The following is an 11,962-nucleotide window of genomic DNA, read 5'->3' as shown; positions in this document are numbered from 1 at the left end:
CATTGGAATGTTCTGCCAATTGGTTCTTGCTGGTTGGACTTGTGGCAAAAGTTGTGCTCTTCGCAAATTGATCAAAAGGGTGATCTATTATGTGTGTAAATGGTAGATGAAGAAACTTTGAATTGGGTAAGCAGTCTTGTACTTGGTTGCACGTGAGGGCTTTGGTTGCGTTTGATCGTCAAGATAAAAATCATGATAGGATATGTTTTATCATATCATGTATTTGGTAGATGTAGAGGATATAGCCTATATAAAAATATCATAGGGGAAGGGGTAAGATAGATCTGAATAGAATTCCTCAAGAAAGTAGACACGAAGACAACTAGGTTTTTCTCACAATCACCGTCTCTCCTTCGTGTTAGGGCACCTCTTCGCCACGCTAGGTTGCCTATCCGGCAGTCGTGATCGTCAAGTGTGGCCACCCCTCCGGTGCCAAGCAGGGTCTCCGGTAGCAAAGTTGAGTATCTCCATCACCTCGTTTTTTAATCAATAGTTTGGCATAATATAATATCATATTCCTCGTTTTTTAATCACTTGAATATTTTAAACATTCAAAAGGGGTCTAGACATATTATGAAGAATTCAATATTGATCATCGACTTTCAACTTAACTTTCTTGGGCGACCTGCACAAGTGCATATTGAATATGTGAAAAGAGACTAAAAAATTTCATTTATTCAGCACTTGTTTACTCTCTCGACAACACAACGAGCAAGGCCAAGAGGTCATTCTAAAAGGATTTGAATCCAAATTAGGACATAAGGTTTTACTGGGTCCGTACGATTGATGTCACGCCTGAATTTAGATAAAACAAATCTCTACTCAATAATAATAATTCACACATCATAGTTCATCATTAAATAATTTTTAAAGCATTTTGATATTTCAGCAAAACGAAGTCGATCTCAATTGTACATTGTCTCTATTTATCTGACTTTATATTTGCAATTCACCAAACAGTATCCAGGGTATGACAAAATTTTTAAACTTCTTATCCTATTCAGTCTTATGTTGACTAGAAATATGGACGGCGAAAACGCAGCCTTAGTGACAGTACAGTGATTCCTCTGTATTTTCTTATCATTGGGTAAGCCGTTCAAAAAACTCATTGGTGGAGAGAGTCAGTGGTAGTCACTGCAAATTGCTTCTGATAACCAAAAAGCGTCCCTTTGTAGTCGAATCTTCCATCCATGGCTTATGACCGCACGCTCTGAACAGAACAAACATATCGATGAGAGGGTAGGCTCAAGATTCCGAATGAAATGGACAGAATCCATTATTTTCGATTGTTGCGCATAATCAAAATTTGCGAGGTATGAATTAGGTTTGCATGATATTATCATTGATAGTAACACTAATCGATCAGTAAGGTGGGGTTTCTTATTCTCTTTTAAGTATGTTTTCCTTGAGTTTATCGCATAAACTAACTTGTATACATGGCTTTGCTCAGTATTAAAGCAAAAAAAATAAAAAAAATTACTTACCACATGGAAAAGTGTGCTTAAACATTTGAACATTGTTAAAAATTCGAAGTGGCTTAAAATATTAACGGTTGTTTTATCTTTTATAATCTGAAGTATTTGATACAAAATAAATTTTCAGAATCATGCATATGATGAAGGACTTGAGAAGTTAAATCATGTTTGAGGAAAAAAAAAACATTAACTTGCCGGCCCTCGACTAGACCTAAGCGAGGGTCGACAGCTCCTAGCTAGAGCCCGGCAACCCACATTGACCATTCCCCCACCAATGCCACCCCTTTCCGACGATGGCGGGGCGGCGGTGGTGGTGTGGGCTGCAAGCCCTTGCCTGCTTTTTCCTTCTTATGCTTTTTTTAATTCTCTTATTTTTAATACGATTTATTAATTTATATTAGAAAAATCAGATTTTAAACTAAAACGACGTTAATCTAGTTTTATGTTTCATGTTTTAGCCACGTAGGAGAGGGGAAAAAAACATGTCGGCATTTTCCGTTAGCTAAGTTGAACAGAGTTAACAAAGGACTTGAGTTTTGCTATTTAGTTGTCATTTTTGAAAGCTTTACGGCTCAATTATATTTTCGTGATAAGTTTTAGAATTTCCACTACGCTTGTCCATAATGTTTTCAAAACTGTATCATATCATTCATCTTAGAATGATTAGACAAGGATATAACATTTTCAAACCACCGTCCTAGAATTCGATTTCTAGATACGAAAATCGTACATGAAATTACCTTAATCATACTTTCAAGGAATTGAATAGTGAACCTATATGTTCTAGAAACCTTCGTCCGTCTATTCTCAAATTGTCACCTTGCAACTTGAGGATCAAAATCAAATTCATGAAATTCTTTTATCTTCACCAATTATTTAATTGCTATAATTTTATTTTATTTTTTGTCCACAGCATCGGGGAGCTCTGTTTTCTTGAGTTTTGATTAATCTTTAGAGTATTATAGTTTTTATTAACGCTTCTAATTTTTCAGTTTTGAGCACAGTTTTGGCAAAATCTCAGCAATCCACGTGGAAACAACCGCCGACAGAACATCCTCAGGTCTCATCCAACAAGAGAATTTCAGTTAACAAGCAGCCCCAGTGACGTCAGCATTTCTGTTACTCCAATTTCATATCGTGATCAATATGATGAACTCATCTGGAAAAAAAAAAAACAAAAGAAGCTACCAGATTATCAGAATCCGATTCTCAACTGAAACTGCCAGATTACCAGAAAGAAACCGATTCAAGAACGATCACATGAGCACAAAGTTCAATCCTTTCTTTGCTCTTCCCTTCTATTCTCACGTACCCATATTGAGTTCTCGCTGAGTTTCTCGAGTCCAATCCATTTCTGGCTCGGTTCTTCGTGAGTGAGTGATGCAAGATGGCAGAAACAGGGGACCCAGATGGGAGTTTGGCGAAGAGCCCTCGAGAGTTGAAGAGCGAAGTGTCCAGGCTGCTGGAGACGATCGCTAAAGAAGACGAGTGCAAGTTAGAGACCCTCGACGAAGCTATCCGAACTCTGCAACTTTTGACAGAGTCGAGATCGAAGACAACGATGGAGAAGAAGCCCCGCGGCGGCAAGCAGGGAATTCCCGTAGAGTTCCTCTGTCCCATTTCGAAGGAAGTGATGGTGGACCCGGTTGTTTTGGAGAATGGACAGGTTTGAGTCATTTTCTTGTGCTCGTTCTTCTTGTTTCCTTCTTTCTGGCTCTTCTTTCGCTAGTGACTCTGAGTACTGTTTAGCTTTAAGTGAATTTCAATGGAGGAGGGTTTGAGTGCTCTGTCTTCGGGTAGCCATTTGAATTATGGATTGTCATGGTCATCCATTTTCAGTTCCGTCTTGTGGGATTAGGCGTAACTTGAGAAACTTTGCTTGGACGATCCGGAACTGCGGTTCCTAGTTGCTCTGTGGCGGTTGATAAGTTAGACTAGAGTGGCAATTTTTTCATCTCAATGAGGAGGATCGCAGTAGAGTGCCGGTTTCCCTTTGAAGTTGCATATCTCCGTCTCTATGACCCGTGTGTAATCAGCAATCTATTTCTTGAGATACCTTCTCAGCGAAGGTATTTGTACTTAATACTATAAAGGGTTTTGCTGATTCTACGAATAAATAAGCAAAGCATTGATGAATCGGGATATGGAATAGTGATATCGCCGGATCTTTTTGGCCTTTATTCAACATTTTTTCTCCAAATCTGGTGTATTTGAGTGATTACCAGGCTCACGTTTTCCTCTCTGTCTCTTTTTTTTCCGTTTGATTTCCTGTTTCCAGACATTCGATCGCCTTCCTATTCAGGACTGGCTGAATGAGGGTCGTAGGAGATGCCCTCAAACCCAGGAATACCTTCGTGACACTAGACTCACTCCAAATCTTTTGGTCCGGAGATTAATCGAAAACTGTTGTAAGGAGCGAGGAGTTGAGTTACCGAACTTGATGGAAGATAAAGGGAAGATAGCCGGCGACTGCGACAAAGATTATTTTGATTCACTCCTTGACAGATTGTCCCCCTCCCTGGATGATCCACAAGCGGCTGCTAAAGAGCTACGAGATCTGACAAACAGACAAGCCTCAGTTCGTGCATTCTTCGGGGAATCTGCAGGGTCCCTCCAGAAATTGCTAAACCCACTTTCCCCAAACAAGGCGGTAGATAATCCTGGTCTGGAAGAGGATTTGACAGCCATAGTTTTGAATCTCTCAATCATCGATAGCAACAAGGAGCTAATGGAGGGCAATCCATTTGTCATATCGTTCCTCGTTGGGTCACTCAACTCCAAGACACATCGAACAAAAAGTATTGCTGCCGCAGCTCTGTCTGAACTATCAATTCTCGATTCCAACAGGCGTCTAATTGGAGAAGCGGGAGCGATCGGCCCTCTGATCAATGTCATCGGTGAAGGGAACATTGTAGCTGCCGTCAACGCTGCTTCTGCACTGTACAAACTGTTTCATCTTACCGAGAATGTAAAGAATGCCATTCGGGCACGAGCCACCAGTGTGATACTCCAGCGGATAATCAAACGCTTCTGTGTGGACGAAATGATGGGTCTACTCGCGAAATTGTCGGGCGATCAAGATGCGGTTGAGGAGTTGAGGGACTTTGGTGCTGTTCCTCTCTTGCTCAAGGTATTAGGGGAAAGCAGGCCCGAACGATGCCAGGAGAATTGTGTGGCTATTCTGGACGAGATCTGTTCTTACGACCCGAACACCGTGAAGCAAATTAGGAGTGACGGGGATGCCTGCAGCCTGCTCCTGAGGCTAAGTGTGAGCAGCACGGCGACTGCGAGGGCTCAGAGGAAGGCTACTTCCATTGTCCAGAAAATCATGAAAGCAGCATCATGAGATGATTAGCTCTCTTTACTCATTTGTGAATACCATTCTCTTCGCGGCAGCTTCTAAACCGATTTTTGCTGGATTCGTTGCACAGATTGCATACAGGTTAGAGGAAATTTTTTGGGCATGCAGGGGAGTTTGGCTGAGCAAATACATTGAGAAACAGCTTCATTTCATGGATTTGACAGAGAGATTTAATTGATGGCAGAATTTCTTTCTGTTGTATTCTAGTGTTGTCACATAGGGAAACAGTGGACCATATTCTCGATTCAATCAGAAAATGATAGTGTAGATCAGCTAGACATATTCTTGCATGCCCATGTTTGACTCCTTGGACAATTTGATAGGTGTTTTCGTACTTTTCAAGGTTACCCTCTGATGGTAGGAGAAAGAATGGATCTTCTTGGTAGAAAAAGAGAAGATTTTGAGAGCATACTCCAGTATTCTTCTTTTTTATGTTCACCTATTTTTCTAGACAAACATTTCTTAAAAATAATACATTGGTATTCTCATGTTTGGCCAAGGCCATATGCCAAGTGTAATTGCACAGAATGGGACAATTATGACTGAGGATCGCTTGAACTTTTGCTTAGGTTTATGTATTTTTTTCTAATTAATTTATTCTAAAAATGAAAAGCCATACATCAAAGCAACACCACATGTCTAAGTTGGCTAACAAAAAAGGTTAACATGATTTCTTTTAATTATTTTCTCTATCCTAAGTGGAGCTGATGTGGTTGAAGCGATGCCCTTTTTAGTCAAAATTTATTTTTTAATACAAATATATTTAAGTTACATTAAGATTTAAGAATTTTTTTTAAAAAATACAACAAAGAAAAGAAGAATAAAAAAGGAAAAAGCAGGCGCAGCCCTCGTTGCAACCGTCGTTGCCACCATCGCCAGGAATGGCATACGATGGTGGGGGAATAGTTGGTGGGGTTGGCAGCCCTCTCCCAGGTCGAGTAAGGGCCCCCACCCCACCATTGGCGACCCTCGGCTAGACATGGACGAGGGTCGACAACTCCTTGTTGGGCTCGACAACCCCCGCCGACCATTTCTCCACCATCGCCGGCCCTTTTTAGCGATGGTGGGGCAGAGGTAGCTTAGGTTGCAAGCCCTCGCCTAATTTTTCCTTCTTCCTTTTTTTTTAAATTCTCTTATTGTTAATATTATTTAAATATTTTTTTAATTTAAAAATCAGAATTTTCACGAAAATGACTTCGTTACGGCCGTATGCTTCATGTTTTAACCACTTAGTAGAGAAAAAATAATAAAGAAAAATTCACATCAGCAGTTTTCATCAGCCAAATTGGACAGAGTTAATAAAAGGACTTGATTGTACAAATTTGATAATTTCTAGCACTTAATTGCATTTTTTTAAAAGTTTTACGATCCAAATACACTTTTGTGACAAGTTTTAGCGGTTCCGATACATTTATCCTTAATTTTTTCAACACCCCATCATATCATCATTTCATCCATTCTAGATTAACTAGACAAGGGTATAACATTTTTCAAACCATTGTCTTAAAAATTCGATTTTTAGATACGAATATACGAAATTACGTTCTAGAAACCTTCGTCAGTCTATTCTCAAATTGTCACCTTGCAACTTAAGGATCAAAGTTAAAGGCCTTGTTTGGTTCAGCATTTGGCCAAATAACTTTGAAAAAATGCAAATACCTTTGGGCAAAACTTCTTTTTCAAAATGCAAGTAGTGTTTGGTAAAGTGTATTTTAAGAATACATTTGGAAAGTAACTTTGATGTAAATGTTGTTTGGTGAAAAATGAACTTTGTAAAGTATTTTTTCTTTTTGAAAAAAAAGGCAGCGGTCGGCGGCCAACGATGGCCGGCGGCGACGAGGGCGGCGGCCGGCGGTGGTGGTCCGGCGGGCGGACGTCCAATGGTGGTCCGGCGGGAGGAGGGCGGCGATGGTCCGGCGGCGGTCGGGCGAGCGACAAGAATCCGGTAGGCGACGGCAATAAAGAAGGCGACGAGGGGGTGGCGGCAAGCGAAGATGACAAAGTTAAAAAAAAAAAAATTAGTTGCATTTTGCAAAAATCCTTTAGCCCAAAGTACCTTTAGAGGTACTTTGGGCTAAAGGACTTTGGAGAGTCCCCAAAGTAAGTTAAAAAAGTAGCTAAACAACATTTGCATTTGGCCAAGGGACTTTAGAGCCTCAACGCTCATTTTTAATGCTGAACCAAACATGGCCAAATTTAAGAAAATTTTACTTTTTCAGTTTCGATTAATCTTTATAATTTTCTAGTTTTTATTAATCCTTATTATATTTCAGTTTTGACATTTGAGCTCTGTTTCGGCAAAATCAGCAATCCACGGACGAACAACCGCCGACAGAACATCCTCAAGTCTCATCCAATCAGAGAATTTCAGTTAACAAGCAGCCCCAGTGACGTCAGCATTTCTGTTGCTCCAAATAAACTGCCAGAGCCCCATTCTCAACTGAAGCTGCCAGATTACCAGAAACTGAAAGGAACCGATTCAAGAACGATCACATCAACACAGAGTACGATCCTCTCTTTGCTTTTCCCTTCTATTCTCCAAGCGCCCACATTGAGTTCTTGTGATTTTCTCGAGTTCAATCCCATTTTTTTTTGCCTCTGTTCTTTGAGTGGTGTCGGTTAGAGTGAGTGATGCAGGATGGCAGAAACAGAGGACCCAGATGGAGGTCCGGCGAAGAGCCCTCAAGAGTTGAAGAGCAAAGTGTCCAGGCTACTGGAGATGATCGCTAAAGAAGACGAATGTAAGTTAGAGACCGTCGATGAGGTCATCAGAACTCTGCAACTCTTCACGGGGTCGAGGTTGAAGACGACGGAGGAGAAGCCTCGCCACTAGCAGGGAATTCCGAAAGAGTTCCTCTGTCCCATTTCTAAGAAAGTGATGGTGGACCCGGTTGTTTTGGAGAATGGGCAGGTTTGAGTCATTTTGCTGTGTTCGTTCTTCTTGTTTCCTCGGGTTCTTAGTCACAGTTATTTCCAAATCAGGCCTATTTGAGTGATTACCAGGCTCACATTTTCTTCCCTTTTTTTTTTGGTTTGATTTCCTGTTTCCAGAAATTCGATCGCCTTCCTATTCAGGACTGGCTGACTGAGCATAAGAGATGCCCTCAAACCCTGGAATACCTTCGCGGCACTAGATTTACCAAATCATTTGGTGCCTGAGATTAATTGTAAAATGTTGTAAGGAGCAAGGAGTTAAGTTACCGAATTTGATGGGAGATAAAGGGAAGGTTGACGGCAACTGCAACAAAGATCATTCTGAGTCACTCCTTGACAGATTGTCCCCCTCCCTGGATGATCAGCAAGCGGCTGCTAAAGAACTATGACATTTGATGAACAGACGAGACTCAGTTAGTGCGTTTTTCAGGGAATCTCAGGGGGCCCTTTAAAAATTGCCAAACCCACTTTCCGGAACAAGGCGGTAGATAATCCTGGTCTGGAAGAGGATTTGACTGCCATAGTTTTGAATCTCTCAATCGTCGATGGCAACAAGGAGCTAATGGAGGGCAATCCATTTGTCATATCGTTTCTAGTTGGGTCACTCAACTCCAGGACACATCGAACAAGAAGTATTGCTGCCGCGGCTCTGTCTAAACTATTGGTGCTCGATTCGAACAGGCGTCTGATTGGAGAAGCGGGAGCAATCGGTCCTCTGATCAATGTTGTCAGAGTAGGGAGCATTTTAGCTATCTTCAACGCTGCTTCTGCACTGTTCCAACTGTTTCATCTTACTGAGAATGTAACGAATGCCATTCGTGCACGAGCCACCAGTGTGATACTCCAGCGGTTAGAGAAACGCACCTGTATGGATGAATTGGTGGGTCTTCTTGTGAAATTGTCTGGTGATCAAGACACGGTTGAGGAGTTGAGGGACATTGGAGATGTTCCTATCTTGCTCAAGGTATTAGGGGAAAGCATACCCGAACGATGCAAAGAGAATTGTGTGGTTATTCTGGAGGAGATCTGTTCTTATTACCCGAACACTGCGAAGCAAATTAGGAACAACTGGGATGCCTGTGGTCTGCTCTTCACACTAAGCACGAGCAGCACAGCAACTGCAAGGGCTCAGAGGAAGGCTACTTCCATTGTTAAGAGAATCATGAATGCCGCATCATAGAATGATTAGCTTTTACTCATTCGTGAATACCATTCTCTTCGCGGCAGCTTCAAAACCAATTTTTGCTGGATTTGTTTCATGGATTCTGTACAGGTTAGAGGAATTTTTTGCTCATGCAGGGGAGTATGGCTTAGCAAATAGTTTGAGAAACAGCATCATCTTTTACGTTGAATGTACATGGATTTGACAGAGAGATTCAATTGATGGCAGAAGTTCTTCTGTTGTATTCTGGTCTTGTCACATAGGAAAACAGTTGACCATATTCTCGATTTCTTCTCAATTCAATCAGAAAATGATAGTTTAGATCAGCTAGGCAGATTCTTGCATGCCTATGTTTGACTCCTTGGACAATTTGCTAGGTGTTCTCATCAAGGTTGCCCTCTAAGGTATGAGAAAGAGTTGATCTTCTTGGTAAAAAGAGAAGATTTTGAGAGCATACTTCAGTATGTCACATACTTTCTGATCCCAGTCAGCACCAACCTTGAGGGAGTGTTCTCACTCTAGTACTACTTTGTTTATACTCGACATTGACAGACTTCGTATTGACATAAGATTCAGGTTACACGATGTATATGTCCTTAGTTTAACCAGTCGATAGAACCATAGGACATGCCTGTCTAGCGTAACAAGCAGACATTTCTTGAAAATCAAAGCAACATTCAGCAGTTGTCCCTTTATCTTCATCTGTTTCATCCATTGATTTATCTTTATAATTATCTTTGTCCACTGCATTGGGGAGAACTAGTTATACTAATTTCTCTGTTTTTAGCTCTATTTTGGCAAAGTCAACAATGCAGGTGCAAACAACCGCCGACAAAACATCCTCAAGTCTCATTTAGTCGGAAAAATTCAGTTAACTAGCGGCTCCAGTGACGTCAGCATTGTTCCGTGTAGTTTCTTTTTTTGATAAAACAGAAAGAAAGAAAGAAAAAAGAAGTTCCAGATCATCAGAAACCGGTTATCTACTGAAAAACTGCCGGATTACCAGAAAGGAACCGATTCAAAACCGATCACATCACACAAAGTTGAATCCTTTCTTAGCTCTTCCCTTCTTTTCTGACATACCAGTATCGAGTTCTAGCATGGTTTGTGGAGTTCAGTCCATTTTTGTTCTGTTGCTTGTGTGTTGTCACTTAGAGTGAGTGATAGAAGATGGCAGAAGCAGAGGACTCGGATGGAGGTTCAATGTAGAGCCCTCAGGAGTGGAAGAGCGAAGTTCCAAGGCTGGTGGAGATGATCGCCAAAGAAGACGAGTGTACGCTATAGACCATCCATGAAGCTATCAAAACTCTGCAACTTTTGACAGAGTGGACGTTGAAGAGGGCGGAGAAGAAGCCTCATGGCAAGCAGGGAATTCCCGAAGAGTTGCAATGGTCCCATTCACCTTATGGCGGTTGATAAGTTAAACTAGAGAAGCATTCTTTCGTATAATCGATACAGATCATGAATGTAGGGCTCTTGTTTGGTTTCATTCTCTCATGTGAACCATCTCAATGAGGAGAATTGCAGGGGAGAGCTGGTTTCTCTTTTTAGTCGCATAGATCCTTTTCTAGATCCGTGTAATGGGCAAATATTTTCTTCAGATAGCTTCTCCGATAAGGTACTGTATTTATACGTGAAGGGTACAAAACCCTATTTCGATCTAAGATCTAATTGCGGAAACATGCACAATATAATACTTGAATCACTGATCGAGAAGGATATATCATGAAAACATACCTTGATTGTCACAGGTTAAGAGCCCCTTTGCGATCTTGGAAGTTCCTTGATGTTGATTGTCAATCAACAGTGAATTTTGGGAGAGAGAGCATACGTAGTCTCTGTTGTGTTTTCTTGAACAATGGCAGGCTTCAATTGAAACGAGATGAGTCGTTTCTTTTTACGTCTGTGAAGGAACATGACCCTTCACGTTTGAAATAGTAGATAACTGCTAGTGGGCGGGTGATTGGCCGCATGGGCGCACGTAAGTCCCACACACCAACAATACGATTAAGGGATTCATTGATCTACGAATAATTAAGTGCAGCATTGATTAATCCGTTATCCAACCTTGCAGCATTGATTAATCCGTTGTCCAACCTTTCTTTTTAGTCACAATTATTTCCAAATTAGGCCTGTTTGAGAGATTACCAGGCTCACGTTTTTTTTTTTTTTTTTTTGGCTGTTTCCAGACATTCGGTCGCCTTCCTATTCAGTACTGGTTGATGAGTGCCATAGGAGATGCCCTCAAACCCTGCAATACCTTCACGACACTAGACTTACCCCGAATCATTTGGTCCAGAGATTAACCGTAAAATGTTGCAAGGTTTTAAGCTACCAAACTTGATCGAGGACGAAGGGAAGACAGCCGGCGACCGCGGAGAAGATTATTGTGAATCACTCCTCGACAAAATGTCCTCCTCCCTAGGGGATCAGAAAGCAGCTGCTAAAGAACTCATAGCTGACTAACAGACACGCCTCAGTTCGTGCCTTTTTTCGGGGAATCTGCGGGGACCCCCCAAAAATTGCTAAAGCCACTTTCCCTGAACAAGGCGACGGATAATCCTGGTCTCGAAGAGGAATTGACCGCCATGGTTTTGAATCTCTCATTCCATGAGAGTAACAAGGAGCTAATGGAGGACAACCCATTTGTCATATCGTTCCTCATTGGGTCACTGAACTCCGGGACAGCTCAAACAAGGAGTATTGCTGCTGCGGCTCTGTCTGAACTATCGACCCTCTTCGAACAGGCGTCTGATTGGAGAAGCAGGAGCAATTGGCCCTCTGATCAATGTCAAACGAGGGAACATTGTAGCTATCATCGATGCTGCTTCTGCACTGTACAAACTGTCTCATCTCACCCAGAACAGAAAGAATGCCATTCAGGCACGAGGCACCAGTGTGATACTCCAGAGGATGGTGAACTGCATTTGTGTGGATGATGGGTCTTCTTGGGTCATTGCCTTAAGGTCAAGACGCGATCGAGTAACTGAGGGACTTAGGCGCTGTTCCTGTCTTGCTCAAGGTATTAGA

The 11,962-nt window shown here is 41.6% G+C and overlaps 2 protein-coding genes across 2 annotated transcripts; both read left to right on the top strand.

Moving 5' to 3' along the window:
• Positions 1-3,675: 3,675 nt before the first annotated feature.
• Positions 3,676-4,897, top strand: LOC115747724 (U-box domain-containing protein 9-like). Its single transcript, XM_030683990.2, has one exon. It carries the CDS (start codon positions 3,916-3,918, stop codon positions 4,819-4,821), a length of 906 nt encoding a protein of 301 aa, XP_030539850.2. The 5' UTR covers positions 3,676-3,915; the 3' UTR covers positions 4,822-4,897.
• Positions 4,898-7,474: 2,577 nt separating this feature from the next.
• On the top strand, positions 7,475-8,950 carry LOC115747725 (U-box domain-containing protein 2-like). Its single transcript, XM_030683991.2, has 2 exons — positions 7,475-7,600; positions 8,201-8,950. The coding sequence occupies exons 1-2, from the start codon at positions 7,475-7,477 to the stop codon at positions 8,948-8,950; spliced, it is 876 nt and encodes a 291-aa protein (XP_030539851.2).
• Positions 8,951-11,962: the final 3,012 nt, after the last annotated feature.

The sequence above is a fragment of the Rhodamnia argentea genome, chromosome 1, assembly GCF_020921035.1.
Source record: "Rhodamnia argentea isolate NSW1041297 chromosome 1, ASM2092103v1, whole genome shotgun sequence".
Classification (NCBI taxonomy): Eukaryota; Viridiplantae; Streptophyta; class Magnoliopsida; order Myrtales; family Myrtaceae; genus Rhodamnia; species Rhodamnia argentea.
The sequence above is the reverse complement of the archived record's forward strand: the minus strand, read 5'-3'. Positions and strand labels throughout refer to the sequence as shown.